General features: G+C 39.6%; 1 protein-coding gene across 8 annotated transcripts; it reads right to left on the reverse strand.

The window, feature by feature from the left end:
- Positions 1 to 34: 34 nt before the first annotated feature.
- CARF (calcium responsive transcription factor) lies at positions 35 to 27,352 on the reverse strand. 8 transcript variants are annotated; one of them, XR_014948344.1, is made up of 15 exons: positions 27,288 to 27,352; positions 22,998 to 23,246; positions 21,229 to 21,349; positions 19,317 to 19,446; positions 18,410 to 18,494; positions 14,212 to 14,401; positions 11,730 to 11,850; positions 10,709 to 10,852; positions 10,061 to 10,294; positions 9,495 to 9,657; positions 8,516 to 8,591; positions 6,416 to 6,546; positions 5,077 to 5,434; positions 3,124 to 3,797; positions 35 to 1,848 (listed from the first exon to the last, which is right to left on the reverse strand). XR_014948344.1 is itself a non-coding variant. In XM_015868205.2 (14 exons), the coding sequence occupies exons 2-14, from the start codon at positions 23,187 to 23,189 to the stop codon at positions 3,679 to 3,681; spliced, it is 2,064 nt and encodes a 687-aa protein (XP_015723691.2). In that variant the 5' UTR covers positions 23,190 to 23,246; positions 27,288 to 27,352; the 3' UTR covers positions 35 to 3,678. The 8 variants fall into 8 exon arrangements, 5 of the variants coding, with proteins under 5 accessions (XP_015723691.2, XP_032301539.2, XP_032301541.2 ...); XR_014948345.1 differs by lacking the exon at positions 10,709 to 10,852; XR_014948346.1 differs by lacking the exon at positions 14,212 to 14,401 and having other exon boundaries at positions 27,288 to 27,330.
- Between the last annotated feature and the right edge of the window lie 16 nt (positions 27,353 to 27,368).

Here is a 27,368-nt window from a genome sequence, read left to right on the forward strand (position 1 = left end):
CCCCATGAATACCCATAATCACAACACAGACAACTTTTTAAAAGAGAAAGTAGTTTACATTTGAATAGAAGTACTATACATTAAATTACTATATAAATATAAATATATACATACATATACAGACATTCGTGTCTCTAAATTTTGTATAAGCCGCAACAGTCTTCATACCACACAACCAAATTTGGGTTTTGAACAGTGCAAAAACAAACCTGTGCACTCATTAACACTATCGGTTTTCATCCAAGAGGCTGCCAGTCTGGATAAGAGCTATAGATATGTGCCTTTTTTGTGTCTTTTCTATGCTTTTGCAAAAGACTTTTTTGCATGCATATACATAAGCACAGCCCTTCTTGTAAAGCCAACCAACCACCATTATAGCAACTGAGAATGAGAATAGATTGGAAAACGCTTTGCTCATTTACAGTGCCATGGAAGCTCAGGATCTCTGTGTTTGCAAAACGAACACGTGAACATAAAAAGAAAACAAAGCAAACCAGAAAAACATTCACAAATCCAACTTAACGCCACAACCAATGACTGTGCACCAAGTTACACAGCTTTCTCAGAAAAACAAATGAACAAAAAACAACCTTGAGTATTCTATTCAAACCAATTTAAGTGCATTGAAAGTGATGTTGTTTACCTGTGATTTTTTTCTGTATACGTGAGATTTTTTTTTTCTATAAATTTTAAGTGGATAATAGTGAACTAAGTTGTTTATCTGAATACAGATGCTTGAACATGTGTGACCAGCCCGTGTTCTCCATCAGCAACACACACAAAGCAAGCATAAACATACCCTTCAAACAGGAAGCATAAACTTAAAAGACAACTCAGTAGTAAACAGGAATATGAATTTGGAAGATAAGTGGAATTCTGTGAAAATGAAGGAAAACATTGGCTGAAGCTTTTCAAACAAAATTTCCCACTGAACAGAATTGTCACTTTCATCCCCAGCCTTTGAACAGTCTACAGCATCTCCTAACTTCTACCAACTTTTTCTTCTGTTGTTTTCAAGGTATCGTGCAAATCAGGCTCGTTTATAAAAATAATTTCATAGCCTGTAACTCAAAATAGATTACAAGATTTCCACAAGCTATGAACACTACATGAAAAATATAAGTACCTTCAGAAATATCGTTCAGCACAGGATCAGTTAAAAAATAGATCTCCTGATGAGAGAACTAAAGCAAGAATGGCTGGAAATAAAAATTTCTTTCTTCAGGTTTTTACACAAGCCACCAGTCCATTGGTTCCTTTGGAAAACAAACAAACAAACAAAAAAAAAAAACCCCAAAAACAACAAAAAAAAACCAAAACAAAACAAAAAAAAAAACAAAAAAACCAAAAAACCAGACCCAAAACTGAAATAACCTATTGCTCATTAGCTGTAACTTACTTTGGGAATAAGCACTCCCAAAAAATTGAGGAAGGATTCTTTTAAAGAGGAAAAAAATACACAAAGGGAAAGAAGTTCTTAAAGGGGAGAAAGGAAATATACTTTGGAATGCATTAATTTAAGAAAAACAGATGGTGGCAGAATCACTGGGCAATGTGGAATAAGGTACCCATCCTGGTATGTAACAATTAAATTTGAAAAGATGACTACTGCCTCCAGAGCACTGACTGCAGCAGAGAACATCCACTCCGGACACACTTCCACAATTAACAGGAAAACAAACAAACAAACAAATACCACCACCAAAAGGGTGAACCTCATGTTATTTACCTACCCAGAAATGAGTAAGGCAAAACAAGTCCATGCAGAAACAAGTATCAGAGACTCCAAACATCTGAAGATTCTCTATGCACTTGCATGATGAAACACTGGCTCTTTGTATTTATCATCTGTTGGAAAGTTCAGATTTAAGCTAATCCATAAACACTAACCTTAAAATGAACAGTATTAACAGCAATAGTTAATTAACCTCACAGAAGTCAATATATGTTTATGTTAAGTCTACAGTATAACAACTAACAGAGTCTGCTTACAGAGGTATTAAGAATACAGTTTCATCCTGTGACTTTTGAAAGTTTTAAACATACAAAAGAAAGTTAAAATTCACTTTTAAATGGCCACCATTCCAATGAGGTTTGTGAATGCCTTGAATGCATATTAATAAATGTAGTAATTTCAAAACAATAATCTTCACATTCATATAGATCCATACAACACTGCTAACATTTTCTCTCAGCATAAGTCAACTTAACTTCTTCTTATTGCTTTTTAGAGGGGAGAAGAGGAAGTCTTCCACCATCAGTCTTGTACAGCATACAGAACAATATCTAATTCTATGATCGATTTCTCAACCACTTCAAAAGGAACTGCTGGTACTGCTGTACACAAAATATTTTCGATGCTACTCTAAAATCTCAGTGTCTGAAAAACCATTGCCACTGTTTAACTTGATACCTATGATGGCATCAATTTCATTTCACTGACTGCTTTAAATAGATTTCAGGTTTTTTTAAAGTACTACTCAACCATATTCAGCTTCATTAAACTTCCTGGTAACTCTTAAGTACTTCAGACCAGTTCAGTCGTAGAAGCTGCTATTACTGGAAAAAAAAACAAACAAGTTTGTTTCCTGAATGTTCTGATGACAGTATATACTGCTTAGATTTATATTACTGCTTAGATTTATATTACTGCTTAGATTTATATTACTCGCTTTGTTCTCTTGGGCCTCTCTGTTAGTAATGTATTTTGTAAGCCTCATAATCATAAACAGCAGCAAGTTAAGATATTAACTCAAATATAATTTAAGTGCATAAAGCAAAAGGTAGAGAAGTTGGAACTGCAGCATCAATTCTTCTTTCTTAAAAAAAAAAAAAAAAAAAAGACTAGATACAAGACTCGTTTAAAATGTAACAACCAACTATTGCTACAGTAACACTGCAAAGGCTGCAAGTGGCAACAAATAGATGTGTTATTTGGCACTTAGGTCCATGGTTTAGTGGTGACCAGTTGAAGACTGGATTTCAAGGACTTTTCCAACCTTCATGATTCTGTGATTACAAAGTTAGAACACAAGTTTAAAGACATCATAAGCTGAAAACATTCATTGTTACAACTCACAGATGCTTCTCCATCATACAACTAAGTTCACCTGGCATCCTCACCTTTCTTCACTCCTAGATCTTCACACCATTAACATGATCAAGTCAAAGCTGCATTTTCTTAAGCATCCATGTCCTCCATCACTTTGAAATGTAGTCTCTCAGACCTTTGTTTTGTCACAAAACTACTGTGTTCACAAACTCTGCTGTTGGATTCCAGAGTCAGGGAGGTGGCAGATTCTGCGGACTGCGTAGTGCTGTAACAGTTCACGGTCTCATGGAGAAAAGCAAATCAAGCATTTTAATCCACATTCTAAAACTAACTGTGGAAGACCTTCAGAAATGCTGGCCAAAATGGACCATTTGGATAGCAACCAAATTACTCAAAACATAAAATAAAAGAGGAGTTTCATCTGATAATTGAGTAGACTTGGAATTGGCAGTGAGTCACATCAATTGTAAATCAAAATAGTTGTCCATCAGAACTATTGTAAAATATGCCCAGTGGGAATGTCATGGTGCCATTTAAAAAGAATGGCATTATCTTAAGAGTATCTGCCTTTCTTTCCAAGGCATTTACAGTCCTCTGATTAGGAAATCCTTACAGCCTTCACGGATTTAAACAGAGGAGGATCTCTGGCAGTCTCTGATTTTATCTGGCTCCACAGACAGTGCTTTTTCTCTTGGCTCTTGTTTAACTTGGCTTATACAGATACCAGCCTCTGTATTATCTTCAGCTTAAAACAGAACAAAACAAAATATTAAAGTCCAAATACCACTGATAACATTTCAGCCCCAATTAACTGTATGCATTTAAAAGATAATGACACATTACTGTTTAACAAATAAACAATAAAATATACAGACTTAAACTTCAGGCACAATTGGCCATTATTGAGTGACTGCATGTATATTCTCATCAGGAAATAGTTCACTCAAGCTATCATTTTCAATAAGAGAAAGGTTAGAACATACAAAGTAACCTGAACTAGGTGCATGTATATACATATGCAGAAAAAGCCTCTTGAAATAATCACTGGGTGAGTGTTTCATCCAAATCAGCTCTGTAACATTAATTCCTCTTCACTACAGATTTGTTTCTGTCCTCCCGCTCTTCAGACAAAGAAATGGACTCAGGAATGACAAAGAGGAAGATCGGTGCATTTTATGAGTGAGCCTTCCTCCTAACTTAGGAATGGCACCAACATCCTCACAATTTCCAAATCCAGGTGATGATGATAGTTTAAGATCTTGAGCAGAAGTAAAAGGAAATCCCAGAGGAGCAGCAAGTACAGTTCCTGCAGTTGTATAACTTGAATTTTATATTTGGCTAAATTTTTGTATGTAGAAGTATTTTAAAACGTATATTAAAATATTAATATTTGAAAAGCATAAACATCTTGATTGCACAAATGGGCTAAACAACTGAGTGAAGGAGGTACAGTTGACAGCCTCTCTTAAATAACCCTTACCCAGAAGGAAAAGTTTCTCAGCAGAACAGTGAAATCCCATTATAACAAGGAAGAGGACAATCTACAAAAAACCTATGAATACAGCCAAGAGAAGAACTCTTACATTTAACTTTGACGATACTGCCATAGTGAAATATTCTAATGGTGATTTAAAAGACCTGAAAAAATATTTATTTCCAAAGACTCCTAACCAAATTCAGTATTTGTTACTCTATCTGCTTATTTCTCCTAACAAAATTGTAGATCTGAAGCATTTCAGCTAAATGTTGGGATTCAGAGCAAAACAGCACTTAACAAGCTGGTACTTCGTCAGTGAACGTGATGGCAAGTAGTTCAACTAAGTCACTACTTTTATAGCAAAAGCTACATAAATATATTTTACAGCCGTCGTTGTTTTACAGTAAATATTACTTAGAATCAGCCAAAACAAACCTATACTGGAGCTCCCTCAATCAGCACCATTATCTACTTTGTTTTAGGACACACAAAACAAAATCCAGTGTATTTTCTATATTTGCATATTATTGGGAAGAGTGCAACTTACTAAGTGCAGGCTGGCTTTCCACAATCCGTACTGGGATAGTCTGTACATCTCCCAAGAGAACCTGCTGGATTCCTGCTTCCAGGCTTCTGGAGTCCCCTTCCCTGTCAAGTGCTACCAGCTGGCCCATGGAAACCAGATTCTGATCAGTACCAGAAGTCTCAAAAGCAGAAGCAGCAGCACTGTGCTGTGTTAGGCCAGCACCTTTTTGCAGACTGTGCCCCTGACCAAGTACTGGAGGATGGTTGGTTACTGCACTCTCTATGGAATCCAAGAGACTTACAGAACTGGAATGGTTATTTACAGCTATCAGTGCTGTTGATCCATTTGTGGACGTAAAGTTTGATTGCAGCTGTAATCCCTGTGAAAGAGAAAGCAGAAGTACAAATATAATTGCATTTAAAGCAGAAGAAATTTACATTTAATAACACATTTTGCAGTGCTGGAACTGGATAGGTTTTGACCTTCTACACATCACCTCTTCTAAGAGTCAACTTCAGCATCTTTTGATTATACTTGTTTCAGGAAACATAACAGACAGTGGAATCTAGCAGCACCTAGAAAACTACTAAGGTCCATAAAAGTCTAATTTTGGACAAATATTCTGTTTCAGATCCTTCCTCAATACTGTTTATTCCCATGAGGGATTTGCACTAAAAGCTAAGTATACTGCTGTAAGGGATAGCGGGGTGAAGCCAAGGTGGCTACCTTCAGAAAGGGAAGCAGACAGCAAGCAGAACAGCATTTCACTGCAGTTTGCATTTCTATGGAAGAAATTATGAGCTTCAGGAGATACAAAGGTAGCTTAGGAAAGACAGTTAAGAGACACAGGTTTAAAGGCAAGATGAACTTCACAAGAAACTCTTTTTAGCATGGTATTCTTAACCCTGCACCTCATCTTTTCAATCTGGAAGTTCTACATTTCTCATCTGGAAGCAGTTTCAGGATTTTAACAGACTTACTCTTATGAGGCTGGAGAAATATTTAAAGGAATATGACTGACATATCCTTCCTCAATTTTGCAGCATTTTTATCACAAAATGACTGGCAATTGTGTAAGATTATTAAGGTGGTTGATTTGGGGCAGAAACTCACTTCCTCCACCTTCTAGGTTTTGCCATCAAAAAGAGACTACAATGCAGAGGGATCTCCTGCACTATAACTAGATACCAGTTGTGCAATATAAGAGAGGCCAAAGTAGGACCTGAGAGCTATTCCTAAGTCCATATTCCTTCGCAGCCAGTGTCTGGGATCACTAGTTGAGGGGAAACTTGATATGTATAGCTTCCTTCAGCTCTCCCAGCATAGAACACATGACATTCTCTAAAAAATTTGACCATACCTGAAGTTGTGCAAATATCTTGGGCTGAAGTGAAGAGAGAGAAGACAACAGCTGAGCTTTTTCCGATAGTAAGGTTTCTGCACTCTGGCTGGATTCTGCTTTGGTGATGACTGACTCCCCTGGTGAGCTCCCTGCAGTGCCACAGACAGTGAGCAGACAGTTAGAACTGCTTCCTCCTTGTATAAAACCCTCCCCTGTGAATGGAACAAGCCAAGGCCCTTCAATCTCAATATAGATGTAGGAAAGATGTGTATATAAATATATGCTCTTCTCTTTTGCAGAAGAGCTTGGATGCTAAAGAAAAAAATAAAGTTGGTTACAAGGAAAAAAAACATTACAGGAAGATAGAACATCTATTGAGAACGAAAAAGAAACGATTCTGGACAGCAACATAATTGCTCCCTACTCTGTGTTGTATTCCTAAGTCTAAAACAAAAGCTGAAACATTTCTATCAAAATAGCAATCTAATAACTTGACCACACAGGCACCTGCAGCAAGGGCTCAACAACAGACAGGCATTAAAAGGTCAGCTTCCAAAATGAAAACATACACAGAAAATCCAGCAAGTCTTCTCATTCATTCCAAAGCATATTCGTAGAATTAGGAAAGCTTCTATGCAATATAACATCACGTGTAATTTTAAAGAAAGCCCATTTATCTGATGCCTACAGATTGTATTCTTCAAATTCTTATTTAGAGCAAAAATAATTGTCTTTATTTCCTTAAAACTTGGGGAAATCAAGACTTGCAGCAATTTCTGGAAATAAATAAGTAAATAAAATTCCAGTAGGATTATTCCATTCCTGTTTGAGATATCCAGGACATTTCAGCTAAGATTTATACAGGCACAATTAGATTATGCTTAGGTTTCTACTTTGCAATTTTACTGCTGTAACTATGAAATAAAAGTTAGCCATGTGCATACGGATTAATCCACCGAATGGGCAAAAATGTGAATCAACAATTTCAAAAAGCTTTCTAGAAAAAAAGAAAAATCACACAGAGCTTCTATCCATCTAAGCAACTTGAAATATATATGAATATTCACATGTAGGAAGAGATAGTAGTTCTTTTCTGAGACTGTACTCTACACCAATAAGCCTAGGTACAAATCTACTACACCAAATCCAGTTCTACCAAGTCCTTACACTGCATGGATTTTCAGTATGAGTACCAGAAGTTAAACACATCCATGGTACTCCATTCCATTTGTCAGCATACTTCACAAGAGATGTAAAAGGGAACACAGACTTAGGAATTCTGACAGTGATTGTTACACCTAGTGGTAAAGAGACAAAAAGCAGTATCCTAAGAAGGACATTCCTCATATGCCTGGAACTCCAGACAGAGTTTTGAAGTTGAAGTAATAGTAGCACTTGCAACAAAGAAAGGATAGTACAATTAGTTTCTTCCAAATCGATCAATCAATCAAACAAACAAACAAACAAAAAAACACCCAAAAGATATGGATAAAATAAATGTCTATATAAATCCACACAGTTTTTGCAGTGAAGTGAGAGAAGTCTTGTTAACCAGCTGAAAAATGGCTTAAAAGAGGTGCTATTTTTGGCTTCACGCATTAGTATAGTCATTAACAATGAATTCCCGAGAAGCAGGAATCCCAGTATGCACAGGAGTCCCCTATAGCAAGGTACTGTCAGCGTGTGCCGAGCACAGACCAGCAATGGAACTCAAGTACCCAGCTGGTCCCAGCTGTGTGCCCCTGATGGATATGAATTTCACTTTCTCTAATAACAAGTGTTACCAGCACCTCCATCCAAGGCAAACTCCTCTTTGAAAATAATCATCCCATGAAAAACTTCAGTTGCTTGAGGATGCAAATAAAAGACAAATTTACAGCTTTTATAATTCTGAAGACTATGCATTTTTTCCTTGTATTTGCAGTCAGCACCAAAAAAAAAAACCCAACACAATGTGCCCTTCCCTGCCTCAAAACAGAAATAATTCCAAAATAGTTCTTCTTAACTTAGATGAGTGATAAAAACACAACTGCGATCTCCCTGGACAGAAACTCAATTTCTGTGACATCATGAACAAAGCAGACTATGTTTGGGGACAAGTTACTAACACAGTCCTACCATCGGAAGGTGGTGAGGCAAACGTAACAGTCACTGTTTCTGTGAGAACATTCCCACTGTCTGTGGTCCACTGCAGCTGAAAGGAAAAAGATCACAGTTCTCAGAGTTAATGTTTGTCTGTTGCAGAAACATAGGCTCAATTCAGAAAGTGCAAGAAAATAGTGTATGGAACTACGTCTTTTTTTTTATTATTAATAACTCCATTTTGGGAGTTCTTGGTTTAAAACAAAAAATACTGCAAACTATTTTTAACACGCACTTTATCAAGAAGGCTATAGTCAACTTATCAAAACTTGAAGACTTTAAACTAAACAAAAAAAACCAGCCAAACCACAATTTGGCCAACAAACATCACCCACTCAGCCCAGCTTAGTTTAAGGGGAGTGGAAAAACCCCAACAACACAGCATTACTTAATAGTGTAATTTGGAAAAGCTGATTTTAAACCTAATAACTGGGAAAACTAGGACCACTGTACATTTCTTAGCGCTCAATAGGTGGAAAAAAATTAAGGAACTACATGTAAGAGTTACTCAACATTCTGAAGTATCTACTTCAAACTTGCTTCACTTGCTAGAAAGTACACCCACGGAATTGTACAAGTGCTAATTTAAGCTGCACCCGAGGCAGACCTCATTCCAACTTTTCAGACATGGAAAAGTAGAAGTAACTTCGACAGCAACCAGATAAAGCCATTAATAGCTTTCTGATGCATGTCATTTTTTCTCTACCACATGCTTCATGTAGCCATTACATGAGCACTGTGTGTGTCACTCAATAGTCATCCAGGGCTGATGAGATAAATACTGAATGTGGTTAAAAGGTTTTATTCACTTTTAATTCAGTTTTACTCAGCAAGAAATACTGCTGCTGGAAACAGGATGTTAGAGAACTCTGAAATGCAACTAAATGGTAAAAGTTAAATAAGACTTGCAGTATTCAACTCCAAAAATCATAAAGAAACACTAGGGCAAACATACCATTGCTGGAATGCTTTCTGGGTTATATACCACATCACCATTTCTCAGGGACTTCTGCACTTCATGAATGTGGTTCTTGATGTCATTCACAGTGGGAAAGAAGGATAGGTTATGTCTCTCTGGCACTTCATCAGGTTTGAATAATTCTCTTTCCACATACTTTCTGTCACGTTAAAGGACAAAAAAATATATTAAAATGAAAAGACGCATATTTAAGATCTACTGTGCTATTTACTTGTTACAGCTGCCGCTACCATCTCTCTCTCCAGCTTGCAGTGACATCACAAGAGCAAGTTAAAAGATATTTGGATCCAGTTTTCTGTGCATCTGCTCTGGAGTTTGGAATTAAGAAATATTCCTCTGCTCAACAAAATTTTATGAAAACAGCAGCTCTTAACAGTAGTCTACAATAAAATGAGAAGACAAAATCCATAAAAAAGAGATGTTAATAACATGTTGGAAATACATTTAATTCTGCATCAGTAATGCCATTTATTTCCAAATCAAATTAGTCAAATGCAAAACCATGTATAGCGTGGACTAAGCACTGACAGAGAGCTCCATACCTTAGTTGCTTCCTCACTGCATAGACTTGCTCTATTCCTTGAGACACCAGTTCTCGGATCTTGTCTGCCACTTGAGGATGAAGGCGGGAAGGCAAAGTACAGTTCTCATCTCTAACAATGTCCTCCTCCTCCTCAGGTAAAGCAGCAGAAAAATGGGAGGGTGAAGAAGGGAGGCAAGAAGTTTCCATTTCATGATATTGGTGGGCTTGCTGAGTGGGTAACTGCACATACCACCTGGAAAGGAGGAAAGTGTTTTTGATTCTCAAGCAAAGGCAGCAAAATAAATCTCTTGAGCAAAAAAACCCAACCATCATCAATGAACCAGTTAGAGTGACTGCAGTTTTTACAGCTCCCTGAGCTGTAATCTACAGTTCTTCTGAGCTCAGGGTCCTCTCACACCCTATGATTCAAGATAACCCAGGTTAAACCTCCCAACAGTAAAAGCATTTCTGCGCATTCCCTGCATGGAAACATCTGCTCAGGTTCCACAGCTCAGTATTTAACACATCTACTAAATAAAATAATCCAGAGCCATGAGTCTTATTAACAAAAAATCACACAGTGTCAATCAGACTAAATAAAGCAATCAAGGACATACAGAAAATTAAGCAAATTGCACTTTTTGTATCAAAGAAATAAAAGTATCACCTGATGATACCACCAGCCTCTATCAAGTTCTTCTTCAGCATGTTGAATGCTTTCTCCTGCTCCATTCTTATGATTTTCTTGTCTATTTTAGGGTCAGTAGGAACTCTGTACTCTGGAAACTTTTGAACTTTTTTAATATAGATCCTTCCATGGGGAGAATAAGAGGAAACAAAAAAGAAGTCTCCTTCAATGGGAAGTCAAAACTCCCATTTACTTCGTATCACATACTATCACAGAAAAAAAATCAAGCAGTATTACAAAGGGTGAGGACTCTCTAAGAGAAGTGAAGACTTTTTAACTGTGAAAGAGTTTCAGGTGGGTACACATACACCTGATCCAGTATGGAAGTCACCTGGCCACAGCTATGCGCCTCAGCAAAAATTTTCTTTCCCTCAGTAGTGTAAATGCACAACACCATTTCTGGACAAGCTGGAGTTGCCTCCATGCCCAAAATGTGAGCTGAATACACACGTCTAACTGTGCCCATCCAGATAAGCACACCCTTAGGTCTGTAAAGAGAAAATAAATGTGGTGCTGAAACCCAGGAGAGTGTTCAAGGATACAAAAAGAATACAAAACATTTGAGCTGGATAAGAAGGAAGTCCTCAGTGAACAAGAACTGTAACTTCTTCTGCAAATATTGAATTCTGCTAAATTCAAATGATTTACCGATACAACTGCAGTTAAAAGCTTGAAGGAAAAAAAAGACAACATTGTCTTAGGATCAAATATGGTCACTAAAGGACACTATCATAAGATGTTCCTCATTATTTTCCATTGATTCTCACTTGTAGTTCAAGTGGTGAAGTACCGGTACTTCACACGTAGGCAACCTATCAAGTCTTAGCCCCACACAGTGTAACAAAACAGTATTTTCTCCTTCCCTCAGGCTATCAAGGACACCAAGCTAGAAACCACACTGTATGATATCAGCTGCCACCCCCAAACTGCACACTGCTGTCAAGGCTCACAAGAAGCATGTTTCCTTAGGATGGCAAGCAGCTTTATAGCCAGTCCTTACCTTGCTGGGCAAGTGGCTTTGTACAGATAGCCAGAAGCGCTTTCCTGCTCACCAGATTTTTTAGACTGGAACCCTTTTCTCCTTGGCCCATACTGGCACTCCATTACAATGGCTCTGCTTCCTGAGAACAGAAAATAATCCATTCTATTCAAGCAACCACAGAAGTCATCATAGTAAGACACTAAATACAGAAAAGACAAAAACCCTGAAAAAGTTGTTTCTGTTTATCAGACTCTTTAGACAACAGAACACTCAAACATAGCAAGCATTCAAATACACTGCAAAGGCTTCTTCTTTCACAGCACATGAGGAACATGGAGCACTTTGAAAGCATTCCTCAAGTGATTATATTTCACAATGCTCCTGAAGATACACAGGGGCAAAAGATTAGGTTCTCACTTGATCAAGTGTTTTACAATATGAAAACCCTTACTAGCTACCAAAGGAGAACAGCATTCAAAACAAATACAAATAAGAGACACAAAATCTCCACAGTAACCAAGAAAACCTCACAACTAGAAGCAAAGGTCTTTAATCAGTACATCAGACCATGCTGCCCTGAAAATTCTTACTTGCAAATCTGACCTACCTTATCAGTTAAATAACACTGCTTCAGTGTGGCATACTGCCATGAACACAGACAAGCTTAAACAAAGATTGCTTCTCTCTAACTTCATTCAAATACAAGGCTTACTCCAATCATGCCACTTACAGAAGTGTTAATAAGCATAACAAGGTGTGCATGGTCAAGTACAGAACTTGCACCCCTCCCGTATCACATTAATATACACATGTATACATATATGTATACATATACTACCTATAATTTACATATTCCAGTATATAGGCAGGGAGCTGCCTATACAGCAAATGATAAAACCAAAACCTTTTTAAGGTATCGCTACAGCAACATGAGGTGTTTCCACTAGACACTCCATCATTTAGTGCCTGAGAGTGTGATATTACTAAAAAACATATACACATCAATGCATATAAAATAAGGGAAATTTAAAAGAGACAATAAACAGATATCCAACCTTTTAAGAAAAAACAAAAAAACAACAACAAAAAAAAAACCCAATAATTTTCTAAGATTGAAAAGACTTCAAGACCTTTAAACTAGTTCTTATTAATATGCATCTCAAAAGCTACTGAATCTTCTTTTACAAAGGTATCAGCCATCTACACTTCTTAAGAGTCAAGATTTGGATTAGTTCTTGTTTTATAATATATAAGGAACTATCCAGCTTTCTCCCTTCTATTTCATTTCCCTACAACAGAAGCAGAATCACAGTGGGGAAAGCATTACAGTCCAGCTCCACTTAAGGAGAAAGGGGTAAATTCCTTGAGCCAGATTTCTCTCCTGAGAAATTTAGAATTTACTTATCTGGGATTTAACAGCAGTTCAGTAAGCCATATTTTCAGCCTCTGCTCTATAGAGCTAAAAGGTTTGTAATGAACATTATTCATAGAGTGTTTATATTCTGTACCTAAATGCATTGGAAGGACAACACATTAGATGTATACATAATGCTCACACAGAGGTCTAAACAAAGTTAAAAATATTACAACATAAAAATGAGTCTCTACTAGTCTGCAGCACATAAAGGAGGAAATAGCCTACGTGTTTTGGTCCTAAATATCACACCATGGAGGAATGCATTTATTAAGCAGATCTTGCAGAAAATTAGAGATGTCTTAAATGCATTTCAAGAGGCTGCTGATAAAAGTACAGATTGTTTTGGCTTTGTTCTTAGCATTTTTATACCTCACAACTTTTAGCTGAAGCTATAAAACTGAAGCTAATGTTTCACTTTCTCAGTTACTTTCAGGGGGAAAAAAAAAAAGCATATAACCTACACTCCCCTCATTCACATGTGACAATTAAAGCACATTAAATGTGTATTTGAATGAACTTAATTTCACATACACATTGCGTGAGTTAAGAATGCATTTACCAATCTGTAAAGGCTGCATGTTCATTAAAAAAATTAGTCTGCTGACAAATATTGGTGCTCTTTTTTAACTTCTCTTTAATTTGTTTTAAAGGGGAACGTTTAAGTATCATATTGGACCCCATGGAACAGACTCTTCCAAGGATCTCCAAGTAAGGCAAGAATACTAAAACAAGCTCTTACCCTTATGAGAAACTCCAAGTCTTGGCAGAGCAAATGGAACTTCCATCTAAAGAGCTCCTTCACAAGAACCGTCATCAAATGATAATTAAGTAATTTATTTCTAAACAACAAGGGGAAAGAAACACTCACAACAAAGCCTGTGGTTTCAGGGAAACAAGCTCTTTCACACTGTGGCATAGAGATACTCAAGATGCTATTTTTTTTTTGGTTGATTGGTTCCTGTTTTGTTTGTGCTTTGAGTTTACTGACACAAAGGAACAGCACAAGGATCCTTCTTCATGGCTAGTTGGCAACTGATGTTGAGATTTTTCAAAGTAGTTATTAAAACAAAAGAAGTTAGTTACCTGCATTGACAAAGGGGATCCCATCATATGGGACATACTGAGATTTCCACATCAACCGTGTGGCAGGTTTGGCCGGGCTTGGAGACTGGCGTGTCCCCCACACACTTTGTGTTTGCTGCTTGTGTAGCGTTAGAACACTCTCTAATTCTGTCTCGCTCACACAATAGCCGCGGTATGAGTCCCCAATTTTCTGCATGGAAAGGAGGTGAAATAATAGGGTTATTCACCCAGCTGACTGCTCTGCATTACTCAAGAAAGCAAAAGCATTCAGGGACTCAGCACGTGAGGACACAGGCTCAGGTTTTTGATGTTTTGTACATGTTCCCCCACACGCACTTTACCTTGTACCTAGCACCAGAGCAGTCTCCACTGGCACCAGATCCTAAGCACACAACAACCCTGGGAAAGGTTAGAGTTACTGTCAACACTAATTTACAGAGGACACTGCAGTCACCTCCTTGATAAATTCAACTGAGGTGAATATTTTCAACTGATGCCAAAGAGGATCATTATCTCTGAATTTAACATCTAATGTAGTCCCCTACCAAAGCTTCAAGGCACTCCTAATTCTCAAAATCATATAGAAACACAAGACATGCCACTGGATAACAGCTACGGTTACAATGACCTCTGCTAAGCAGTGGTCAACTCCTGAAAAACTGCACCTAGATTTACCTCCAAGAAAGACCTACAAAACCAATGACAAACAATGCACTGACTTTGCAGCACCTCCTGTAACAGCTGTTTAGCCACTGATAGCCATCCACCTCATTTGGTTCAGTGCTGGCACAGCAGGGCCACCCAACAAACACCAAGGCAGCAGTAAGCTTTCCATCTGAGCCCAGAACGTAATTCTCACTTTGATTCATCTGCAGCACAGGATCAGGACACCAAGCATCTGACAGTAACACCCTGAGCAGTCTGCCAGCTTACAGCATAACCATGGCACAAACACACGGTGAATGAATACTAGCACCTGATTGATCCCTTTCACCACTTTCAATAACACAGCAGACAGGTGTTTCAATACATACAACAAAAGCAACAGCAGTGCCTCCCTAAGTCTATTATCTCAAAAAATATATCAGCAACAGCTACATAAAGCTACACCCTGAGAAAAAATTGTTTCTGTTAACAAGTAATTGAGTCAGCAAAGAGCAAACGAGCCCCTGCCAAATGAAGCAGGGCAACACAACACTGCTGCTGGCATGAGCCCTGCAGGATAAGGGTATGCACACATTGGTGGCAAGTTGGTCTGAGGTACTAGCTGCTCACATAGCAGCAGCTCACTGTGCGCATGCACACCATTCTGGCACATAAAACAATCTGTATATGCTGCATTCACACAGCTGCAGAGAGGAAGAAATAGTAATTGCTTAGTCAGAGATTATATGTGACACAGATGGACAGAAATGATCAGAAAGATACAGAAGTATCTTCCCAGACAGCTACGGTTATCCCCTTTCACAGGAGGAATTGCAAATATTGCATAGCTAGAAATTATCTTTCCATACCTTCCTTATCTCGTCACTATAAACGGATCTTTAACTTTATTCTTGAGAGCTGAGAGAAAACGTGTAGAACTCGAGCAGAAATTACCAGTTAGGGCTCCATCTCCTGTTCTAGATTTACTTCTACATAAAATAGAACACCTTCCCAAAAAGTGAGCGGCAATGAAAGAAAACCACACAGCACACAGGATCCCCACTCCCTAGGAGCTTCCCAAGCAGAAGCTAACAGACACACGAGACCAACTATTCCAAACAAATAATTTTAGCTTTGCATCATAGATTAATTAATGTACTTGTAATTACGCCTTATTTCAGTATGTTGACACATGCTGGAAATGTATTCTGATCAGACCACTGAAAACTTTAATTATTTTATATATATATATACACACACATATATTTCTTTTTTAAAAACAACTTTTTGTTAACAAAGTAATTACCTTGAAGTAATGTAACTCTCTTCAACCCTTTAACTCCAGCCAAAGTTCAAGTGAAAAAAAATTTAAACAGTAATTTCTTTCCCCTGACCTCAACTCAGCAAAAGTACATACATTAAGACTGCAGCTTCTCTCAACAGAAGTAGCAGCAGCAGGACACCCAGAGGCATTACACTGCCTAGGCACTGCAAGTGTAAACTGAGCATTGCAAAGCAGACAGGGAACCAGTGCTAAGCACAGAACATAGTGCCAGTTCTGGACAGTTGCAGCTTTTACTGTTCTGTGTTCACCTGCGCCTGCAGTGCTGACTGTGCTTCAGAGTCTTGTCCTGGCAACACCCTGGGATACACCATGGGCAGTGTGTACCTGGGCTATGACATAGCCTCATCTGCTGATATCTTCTGTAAAATACACACAGACATCCACTTTAATGTTTCCATTCTGGAAAACGACTGAGAAAGTGCAGTTGTGAGTTAACATGTTGGTCTGCACCAAGAATGACTGGACTTAAGGTACAGTATTCTCTCCACCAGATCCCCAGGTTATTCTTGGACCCTTCTAGCCTGTTACCTGTATATGTCTATCCTGTTTCTTGTAATAACACATTCTTCGAGACACCAACACAGCAAACATAAACAGCACCTCAAAACATCACTGTCTCTGTGCCCATAAAAATACATATGCATCTAAGCAGTTCCCAGTGGATTTACAAGGACTGTGTAACTGACTGAAACTCAGCAAAGCAGATCTACTGAGCACACACAAGGAGGAAGAGAATTTGGATGATTCCTCCCTGGCCTGAATCCTGCTGGCAGAACAGTTGACAAGTTACTTTCTTACCTTTTTAAGGGAATAGAGAAGATTAATGCATACAGCCAATATTTCAGCAGAAACAGACGCTTACATCCTCAGAAGAGACAAGCAGACATTCAAACAGACACTACTTTGCCTTTTTCTTTAAAAGTATACTCTTATACTACTGTGGTTGCTGCAAATTTTAAACACAACAAATGACGTTTCTTATAAGACTCAGGTAGATACAGCAGGCCATAATACAAGTCCTCTCACAAAATGAAGCCAGTAATAAGTGACTCAAATAAGCTACAAGTACATCAAAATGGGAAATATGCATCAGAGTAACAGCAATTGTACATCTTACTGGACTTCAACAACTAACCAGCCACCTGAAGTGGCTCCTTTACTCAGTGAGAACTGCATCTCCACCATGGAAGGAATACTTAGTACAATTTTCTGATCTATGAATGTCTATGTAGAAACAATATTGGACAATATCATTTGTATGAAATAAAAGACAGAACCAAAGGAGGAATATTTTTATATTCAGTTAATTTAAAAATCATTTAAAATGGATAAGGAAAAATGTTTCATTTCTAAATCCCTTGCAGCTGCAATTTCTAGTTATCAGTAGCCAAAACAACAGGAAAAAACAACTTTAAGCAGCAATGATATCTGAAAAAGTGAATAAGATAGTATGCTTTTTCTTTCAAAAAAGTATTAAGAGTATTTAAGTAAAATAAATATTCATCAGGAAGATTCTGGTTGCAGGAAGCTGGGGCAGGTGATCTCAAGAACTTTCCCATCCTGTCTTCCCTTTTAAATGATTTATGATGCATTCTAGCTGTTAGTACCAACTCAGCTATCATATAGAGACATTTCTATACATCTAACAATGTGCAAGTTAAGACAAATGCCAAGACAGGGAATAAATGCAGAGTTTCATTTAGCGTGGTGAATTATCTGTACAATTAACAGGAGAAAAGGACCATTGTATGGTTTCTGAATGCGTAACCAGAAAAAGGGATATCAACCTTTCCCAAATGTAAAGTTCACAAAGCTTAAATATAAAGTTCACAAAGTTTAATGAAAAGCGGTTTGCTCAGCAGAAGATAACAGGGTTTCTTTTTTCTTCACGAATGAACTCAGTAACACCGTACATGCAAAAAGGGATCAGTGGCTTTTCCCAGCACTGTACGGCAGTGAGAGATTTCAGAAGCACAATTTATGCCTTAGGAGTTGTTGACAGTTGGACATTCCCAAAAAGAAAGGAATTCCATAACATTTTACATGCAAAATGCAGTAGCAGCACTAGTATCGGTCCAATCTCATAACACCCAAAAGCTTGAACACTGTTTCTATAACAATAAAGTTTATTTTTGTCATGAAATAGAATCAGTGTTTTGGTTTCAATATGGTTCAACACATGTTGAGTCAGAATTCCTTGCAGCTCACCTCACAGTTCCAGAGTCGGCGTGCCCATGCTGGTGTATTTGTTGGCAAGGGCTGGAGAGGGATGGGAAAGGAGTCTTCTAATATCCTGAAAAAGAAAAAAAAAAATAAATACAGTAACTGTACATAGACACTCAAGAAAGCAATTGTTTAGCCTAAACTACTGCTATCACATCAAATAAGTGCATTACATAACTTCCTACAGCATACGATCAAACTATAGATATTACATCAACTTGTCCTGAAAAACTGGGATTCATTTTCTCCATATTCTATTTCACTATTAAAATAATTCACCATTAAGTATGTACAATTAATAATAATAATAACTGTCTTCTCTGCTCAACACATCCTCTGAGCATTCAGTATTCTCATAAGACTGAATGATAAAAACAGTAAAAAATACTGTGAAATACACTGGGCTGAGTATTTTATAAACTTTCTTATGCAAACTGATGGTAGAGTTACGATGATTAAACAGAAATCCAATGCATGTAAGATACTGCATGTTAGTATACCTTAAATCTCAAAAACAAAACACAGCTGCAATAACTATTTGCAGTCAGTATCTACTTTCTTCACTCCCTAAATTCTGGAATGGAAACAGCACATGCTTGCAGCATCAATCATTCCAAAACCCAAAAGCATTATCTCCTGTCTGTACAAACATGTCTCCTTTCCAGGATCATTCTTCTAACACATACAAACTATGTCTGTGACATCCATACACAGAATATTTCACTTCATTTTAAATGTTGCTTGAACGTATATAATTTGTGTTATAGTGCCAGGATTATTCTAATCTCTTCTGCCTCTCTGTTTCAAAGGAGCATAAACCAATGCAAAGCAGACCCAGAGTTCATAAAACAAGGAATTAAGTGATTGTTAATCTCCTCAACTTGTGACCTACCTGGTAGCTGATTTTTTTGATATGGTGAGAGATGCTTGTGGATGGAGAATGTAACCACTTGCACCATCTGCTATAGCAGCCACTGCCACAGTCTGCAAGTTCCCATCACCACACTTCTCTTCTGAAGCATCTTTGTAAAAATAAAACACCCCCCTGGTTAACATATCAACTTAAAATGAGAATAGTCACAAACTGCGATAAAACATTTGTTTCTCCAACACACAAAATTTAAACAGATGAAATAAGAGTACGTCCAAAAGAAGAACCATGGAGAAGTGCAGCTCCAGGAACACAATTGAAGACACACTTGATAGGGCTGTCAGTACTTACACGCTTTGGTGTGTTACTGCTAACAACCCCACAACAAAGTAAATAAATACAACATGAAAATCTGTTATACGTTTTTGCAGATCCATATAGGACTGCCTGACTATTTTACCCTGCTGCAAAACTCACAGCAGCTGCTTTAAATTAAGAAAGGAGATTATGATACTACTTAGTAATTAGGACAAACACCTAAACAAACAAAACTTCCTTTTTTGTTTTTTGTTTGTTTGTTTGTTATTTTTTGATACTCTAAGAGATGCAAGACCTCTCTGGTAATCGAATCTGACACACCATTACAACAAACATTTCAACCAGGAAGCAATCTGTATAGCAAACAGTAGCACTGGATTAAAGCCCATTCATATAGGTAAGCAATAATGTAAAGGAAAACTGTGAAAGCAGATAACTGATATTTTGGTCTCAGGATAAATAAGAGAGATCTCTCTAGATTTTTGCCCTTCAACTATGAAAGCTTCTTTCCCCAGTTCTGAGAGAGAGAAGTAAGTTATTGACTCAGTACAGAAATCAGCCCACTACACAACTTCTGTCATGTAAAGCTATAATGTGATGGAAAATACAGTGATAGCAGGGTGGCAAAGTCCTTGGCTGCAGCAAATGAGAACAAACCCCAAAGCAGCAACCATGGACACAGAAATGAAGGCAAAAAAGCTGCTTAACTTTGGAAGGCTTCAGGTAGGCAGGGACCTCCATGGTAAGATACCCTTGTCCCCCCTGCCAGTCCTTAAATGAGGTCTGGGAAGGATGGATCCTGGCTCAACCCTTCTGGTAACTCAGCTGCATTGCACTGCACACACCTGAGCTCCCCTAGGTTGGCCCTGCCTTCTTACTAGGTGCTCAATCACTGTTTCAGGCCATGACAGCATTTCCACTACATGTCAGAAGATTTATGAACGCAGATAGCAGAGTGACATCACTCAGGCTCAAAGCTTGGAGCTCTGGCTCCTTCTAAACAGATGGGCTCTCAAGAGCCTAAGTTCTGCTCTGACGCTTGTGCCATTTTATCTATTACCACTACCCGCAGCAAAGAAAAACTCATTCTTACACTCTGCTCTTCCCCTTTAATCTCTGTCAAGTCTTCCTAATGATATTTTAAAGACTGAACAACTACGAAGTCTTTTACATACTAAGTTGCACATCTCAGCATATACCTAGGGTGTGACACTTTACTCACTTAGGGCAAAATCTTGGCAATAAAGTGGAAGTTACAAGCCATTTACTTCATGAGGAACTGAATTTCTACCTAGATACTTCACTCCTGGCTTCACAAAAGATGACTCACCACACATGGTCTCTGGTGCAGACCAGAACATGAATTTCCCTCTCTGCATTCATTGATGCATCTAAAGTGAGCATAATAACCTCTATTTCACAGGGCTTTCTCCAAAGAAAACACTGTGGGCCATATTTGTAATCAGAAAACAGATAATTTAAGCATGTATTTTTGTCTTTTAACATTACTTAAGGAAAGGAAACATAGAATTAAGAGGTTCATAAAAGAAAATTAAGAAAACAGAAGAATCACAAGGGATACATTCAGTCCTCATGTCCCACAGCTTGAACTTACCCTGAGTGCTGGTGACATCCAGAAGGTGACCCTGAGGAATTATCACCTGGGCCATTCCTGGCTGGGCAGAAGGAATGACGTGAAGCACCTGGCCATTTTCTGTCTGGCTGGCAACAATCATCTGTATGGTGATCACACACGAGTATGAGTGGTGCTAGTTGGTACTGTCATCAGGATGCAGGTTGACTGGTTTTGCTTATTATTGGAACAGGAACTATTCTGGCTAGGACTAGGGTCTGTATATTAACTTGAATTTACATATTAAGAAAACCATCTATTTATTGTTCATTAGTTAAAATTGTTTACCACCATCTAAAAAAGACCCTTTAACTGATTAATGGAGATGAAAAAAAACACCTTAGGGGATTCTATAAAGAATTACACATTTATCTGAAACTGAAAGATCTCAAAGACTTGAAAGCCATTCATTGTTGGAATTGCTGCAGACCAGTAGAATTAATCATAACGTATTAAAGCCTTCAATCTTTTCCCCTAAGAAATTGAGCTCTACAGGCAGCATTTTATGGAAAAGCAGACAGAAGAAAAGCTGTGGGGCTTTAAAAACAAATGACTTAAATCTCCCAGAATTCTGGAAAACTGAAAAGACTTGTTACGGTAAACACTTTCATAACTATTAGGGCTTGTTTCCAGAAACAACATAAAGGCTTAAATGACAAAACATAACCTCGATTCTGATTTATTACACTTCAAATGGGTGAGATGCCTTTCAATGACAGTACAACACATGCCAACCACAACCTTAGAGTGAAAAAACACTTACTTCGTAACAGGATAGCTAAGAACTACAAATCAACACTGGGCAAATTAACTCAAAGAAGAAAAAAAAAAAAGCAAAAAAAAAAAGCAAAAAAAAAAAAAGCCACCCCAAATCCTGACAGAACAGGTTGGCTTATTGCTAATGTTACAGTGTGCTTTAAATAATAGTAGCAGTAGTCATGCTAAGGCTCGTAGTTAGGCCTAGTCTGTGTTTCTCACGTATCTAGGAATGCTAGTTGTGCTTCTTATGAACCCAAGCATGGATCTAAGTAATAAATCTTGCTTAGGAACAAAGCACAATGTATGTTAAAAATTAGGTCTACATTTATGGTGTGATGGTAGAGCGGTTAAGCGTTTTAGAGATAATGAATAGTAAACAGAAAGGGGGCCTCTGACAGGAACATCCTGTAATGTCACAAATCGAAGGATGAGAAGAATGTACAGCACATTTCCTCAGGTCTTTGTGGGATAGTCTTACCTGATTGTAACCAAGGAAACGTAACAGACAATGACGAGGCAATCCTGAAGAAAATGTATATAAACCCTGTGATTTCTTTATAGTTCGGGACTCTGACTTTGGACACTAGTCATCAGGCTCCCCAGCCCTTAATAAAGCACCACGTAAAATGACTCAGGTTGTTTTGTGTTTTTTAACTACCGGCAACACTAATATTACAGTCCCTTACAAAATCAACCCAGCAGATACAGAAAGAGTAGCAGTGGTAGCAGCATGAGATTTCACCACACAAGAACAAATACTGAATAATGACAATTGCTGCTGCTTCATAAAATTAGTTTGGCTGGAGGCAGGATCTCCCTACTTGAGGAAGAGCGACAGGAGCATAAACTGAAGCGGGGAAAAGCTTCACCACGTTGCATAAAACTGAGCAGGCTGTTGTTGCAAGAAGAGCACTGCATTTTCTCAGGGCTCCTCGGCAGAGCCCCATCCATCACCTGTATGTTCACCGCCCGCCCCGCTGGGCAGCACTCACCATGTGCGCGCTGGGCGCCCCGAGGGGCTGCAGCTCGCAGAGCGCCTGGCCATTGGGCTCGAGCAGGCGGAGCTCCTCTGCGGATAGAGGCGGAGGTGGCCGCGCAGTCGCGGAGCTGCCCAAAAGGCGTACGGCGATCGGCAAGGTAGCAGAAGAGCCGCTCTGACCCAGTGACGGCTCCCTGGAAGCCATGCAGGTCACACGATGTCAGAGGAAAAAGGCTGCTCTAGTCCCAGGCAGAGATCGCCACTATTAAAAATAAAAAAGAGAATTCAAAAGGTCAGGAAATGTGTTAGACGGTGCTCCATGCCCTCCTATGTAAGGAGCTGCAAGTCCTATTTCTGTTTTCCATTTTCATGCTGAAAATACAAATGCAACACATGACACGCGGTGACTGAGCAATCGGACCCGATCTCCAGATGATCTGAACCCCTTCTACACTGAGACACACCAAGCATTATTTTAATGAAGAATTTCATAGTCACAGTGAAATATTTCCCCAGCGCTGTAACAGCAGTCAGGAGATACAACTACCATCATGACACGCAGCATCTGGACATTCAGCAGTTCAAAACTGAACAGCACAAGAACACGGCAGAAGGAATTTCTGTGCTTATTGAAGGCAGCCAATGTATAAAGCAAACAACAAACACACTGACACAATATCGTACTGTAAATTAATCAGAGAGGATGCAGAGAAAACACCGAAAGAACCAGGACTTTTGTATTTCACCCAGAAACCCCAACCACCTGCTTCCGACTGCCCGGTGCTGCTGAGGTTGCCTACAGACAAAACACTACATCTTCCCATAGCGACATTGTGGTCTGTTTTCTTCCATTACGAGATGACTTGGAAAAGTTACAGAACTATTTCAGTACTTTTGCCTCAACCAAGGTAGTGCTGCAGGCTTTTTTTGGTCTTAAAAATCCAGCCTGATGATTTCCAGCCCTGCTGCCCACTCACAACAAAACCCTCAAGATAAAAACCATTGCTTCTTTATCACTTGATTATTCACCACAGAAAAATGTCAGTGTGCTGCTCCAGGAGTTTGATTGAGTGCCTTGTGTGAGACAATTTGCTCAGCTCATTGCATGCACAGATAAACACACACACACACACACACTCTTCTGCCTTGCACCCAGTTCACAAGCACTTATCTCATGACATCCTGAGACGTTTGATATTTAAAGATGCGCCAGCCCTGCTTTATGAAAATACTAGTCACCTCCTTCCATAGTAACACACAGGACTTCAAGTAACCAAATCTGTCACGCAGCCACCTTGGAATATATTGTGCTTTGTTTTGAAGAGGTAAAAAACAACATTCAAGTGCCAGGCAGTTACTGTTGTTAGCCCACAGCTCTAAGCTTTGGGCAGGAAAACAGTAAATATCTGAAAACAAAGCTGGGCACAAACTAAGTGATGAAGGACAGAACAACAGAGATCCCAGCACCTGGGAGATTTACCTCTCATCCCAGAGGAAAGCCTGCTGCAAACCTTCAAGCAAACAGAATATCAGACAGCGAACTGCCACAGCCACAGTTTAAGGCTTGGACCCAGACAGTACAACTTTTAAAGAGCAACCAGTCCCAAATATTTATAAGCAACGAGACAACACAACAAATACACCTGGCTCTGCCACTTACTAAAGCATGTAATGTACTCCAGTACATAAGTGAAGAGGGGACAACTTCATTCCTGGAGTTTGGGTGGAGGAGGAAGAAGCGTGCTTAGTTTTTCCCTCCAGAAATTTATATTAAGGGCAGGCAGCAGCAGATGAGTACATGACTCCTAACAGCTTTATGTTCTTCAAAACACAGTTTGTTTCTTCAGTAAGACCACCTTGGCTGTGGCTTCTCAACCATTTACAGCTTTGCTGTAAACATAAAAGGCTAGAAAGCCTTTGGGAAAGAGCTGTACTACCCTGGAAACACAAATATATTTTGCTTTGTAAAGATATAAAGACCACGGACAGAGTAAACTCACATCTTGGCTTCCGAAGATGAATAAAGCATCCTACTAATATGAACAACACTGTGAAGTTAAGCTGCTCATATGCTCAGTAGAATAAATACTTTAATCTAAAGCAGGTTTAATTTTCCATTCAATTTTCAAGTGAGGATATTCCAAGCCAAGCTCTAAATAAAGTTACTAACTTTTATGAAGTATTTTGGAGCTTTGGATCCGAAAACACGAAATGTTTCATTTTAAATATGTAAAGCATATTGAAAGCAAATGAAAAAGAAATATAAAACATAACACACACTAGACAGAGCTGGACTTCATTATCACTCATTATCACTCAACCAGCTTCCCCCAGCTAAGATGTAAAGGTAAATCAGTTTAGCCAATGCAGCACATTCATTTCTTAGAGGTAACCTGAAGAGAACAGTGCCCTGAGCGCTCTGCAACCTTCCTCCAGAACACAGGGACAGCTGCACCAGGATGGACCAGCAGCCCAAGCAGCCAATGTCCTCCACCTTGCAGGCTGGTTAATAACAAAACACAGGGAAAAGCGATAGCAGCAGAGCAAACACATGGTGACATTCTTCTGGTTTCCTAGTATAAAGAGACCAGAAATACCTTAAGCCTCAAGTTGTACCTTTGCGTTTCAAAGAAACCCTCAGTCTACTTCTGTTTGGTGGCTCTGTCTAAGCACTGCTCTAACCCAGGGAAACCAGGAGCATGTGTACTGCCCCAGAATTAACTCTATGCTGTAGCCATTCAAGCTTCATGAGTCTCACTTCTGTGCAATTCCAAACTAAAAGATGATTTCTTTTTCTTTTTTCTGTCCTAAAGCAATATATTTCTACAGATTCTTAAAAGCATATACATAGTTAATTTGCTTTATAGCTAGACAAGCATTACTAACAGATTCCTCAAATAAGACAGTTCCTGTGTATGGATTTGTCATGAATTAGTAAATAATACACATCTCTTCCTAAGTGTTATACACAACAATTTCAAATACAACACACCAGCAACACACATGTACCAGGAAGCCCAGGAGAGATGTGTAGGAGCTTAAGGTCAGTGCAGGACTGAGGAACTGCTCAGACAGCCCCAGGCTGCTCCCAGCCCAGCACTTCGAACCCTGCAGGACTGCTTCCCTTATTCCACCTGCCACACAGAGAATGCTCTGCTTCAAACAAAGCAATATCTATGGTCACTGCTGGCCTTAGTTCAACTCCACAAAGAGAGTAAACAGCCACACACTGCAGCACACACAGATAAGCACAACTCCATCAGCAAAGCATCAAGGACAGTCTCACAGATGGGAATTTTAAGAGAGCCAACATAATGCACTACAGTCCAGCCTATAGCATTGCAACCAACAAATCAGTGCCAGAGGCAAACGTGTTGGTAGCTCAGGGGTTTCTTGGTAATGTGAAGGTGGTGAGACACTGGAACAGGCTGCTCAGGGAGGCTGTGGATGCCCCCTACCTGGGAGCACTGAAGGCCAGACTAGATGGGGCTGTGAGCAACCTGGTCTAAGCAGAATTGTCCCTGCTTGCAGCAGCATGGTTGGAACCAGGTGATCTTAAGGACCCCTTCCAACCCAGACGTTCTATGACTCTATGAAAGGCAGATCTCAGCTGCTCGAGCCTTTCCTCCATGTAACGCCACAGACACACCTGCCCCAAGGACAGGACTCCAGGTGCTCTCAGCAGCAGGTGCTGCTCTGCCCCTGGATGTGAGGCCCGGAGAAGTGGCACATCCTGCAGCCCCACATCTACTTTCACCACTGAGACAACAGCGTGGATGTCAGTCTTAAAAGAAAGCTGAAGTATTACAAAAACAAGATAAGAACTCACAGTGACAGCAAGCACATTGGATTACACTGATGTACGGGAATCCCCTCAGACACCTCCGTGTGTTCCAGTGCCAACAAGAAAAAAAAAGGACAAAAAGCTGGACCATACAAGCCAGTGCCTACAGCACCCTGACAGCTATATTGCATGTCCTGCACTCAGCTTCAGCCTTCGGCAGGAAGGGTGCACTGCTGGAGGCCCTGCTGCTCCAGGACTGCAATTATACAATAATACAGAGGTCTTACGAAGAAACTCACACGGACCCCGGCAGCGCACGCAGCGGGAGCCCCTCGCCTCCTCCCGTGGGGCCGCGCCCCCTTCCCACCCGCGTCCCCGCTCACCGCCGCCTCCTTACATCGAGGGGGGCAGGAGGCAGCACGTTGGCAGCCCCGAGGCGCCCGTTCCGCCGGGGCTGTGCCCTGGGCCGGTCACACCGCGCCCCTCCCCGCCCGCCGCCCCGCTCCCTGCCCGCCCCACCTCGCCGGGGCTCCCGCCGGCGCCGCCATGGAGGCCGCCCCTCGGCGCACGCGCGGTGCCCGTTGTGGGGCGGTGCTCCGT

This window comes from Coturnix japonica, chromosome 7 (assembly GCF_054131305.1).
Source record: "Coturnix japonica strain WE chromosome 7, WE-NBRP24, whole genome shotgun sequence".
In the NCBI taxonomy this organism is placed as follows: Eukaryota; Metazoa; Chordata; class Aves; order Galliformes; family Phasianidae; genus Coturnix; species Coturnix japonica.

Bases quoted from the DNA above. Each gene is read 5' to 3' on its own strand.
- CARF (XM_015868205.2), bottom strand. From the start codon at position 23,189: ATGGCTTCCAGGGAGCCGTCACTGGGTCAGAGCGGCTCTTCTGCTACC. The intron at 18,495-19,316 runs GTAGGTCACAAG...TTTCTTTTTCAG, and splicing joins TCAAAAAAATCAGCTACCAG to GATATTAGAAGACTCCTTTC. The intron at 5,435-6,415 runs GTATGGTCAAAT...TCTCTTTCACAG, and splicing joins AGATATTTGCACAACTTCAG to GGATTACAGCTGCAATCAAA.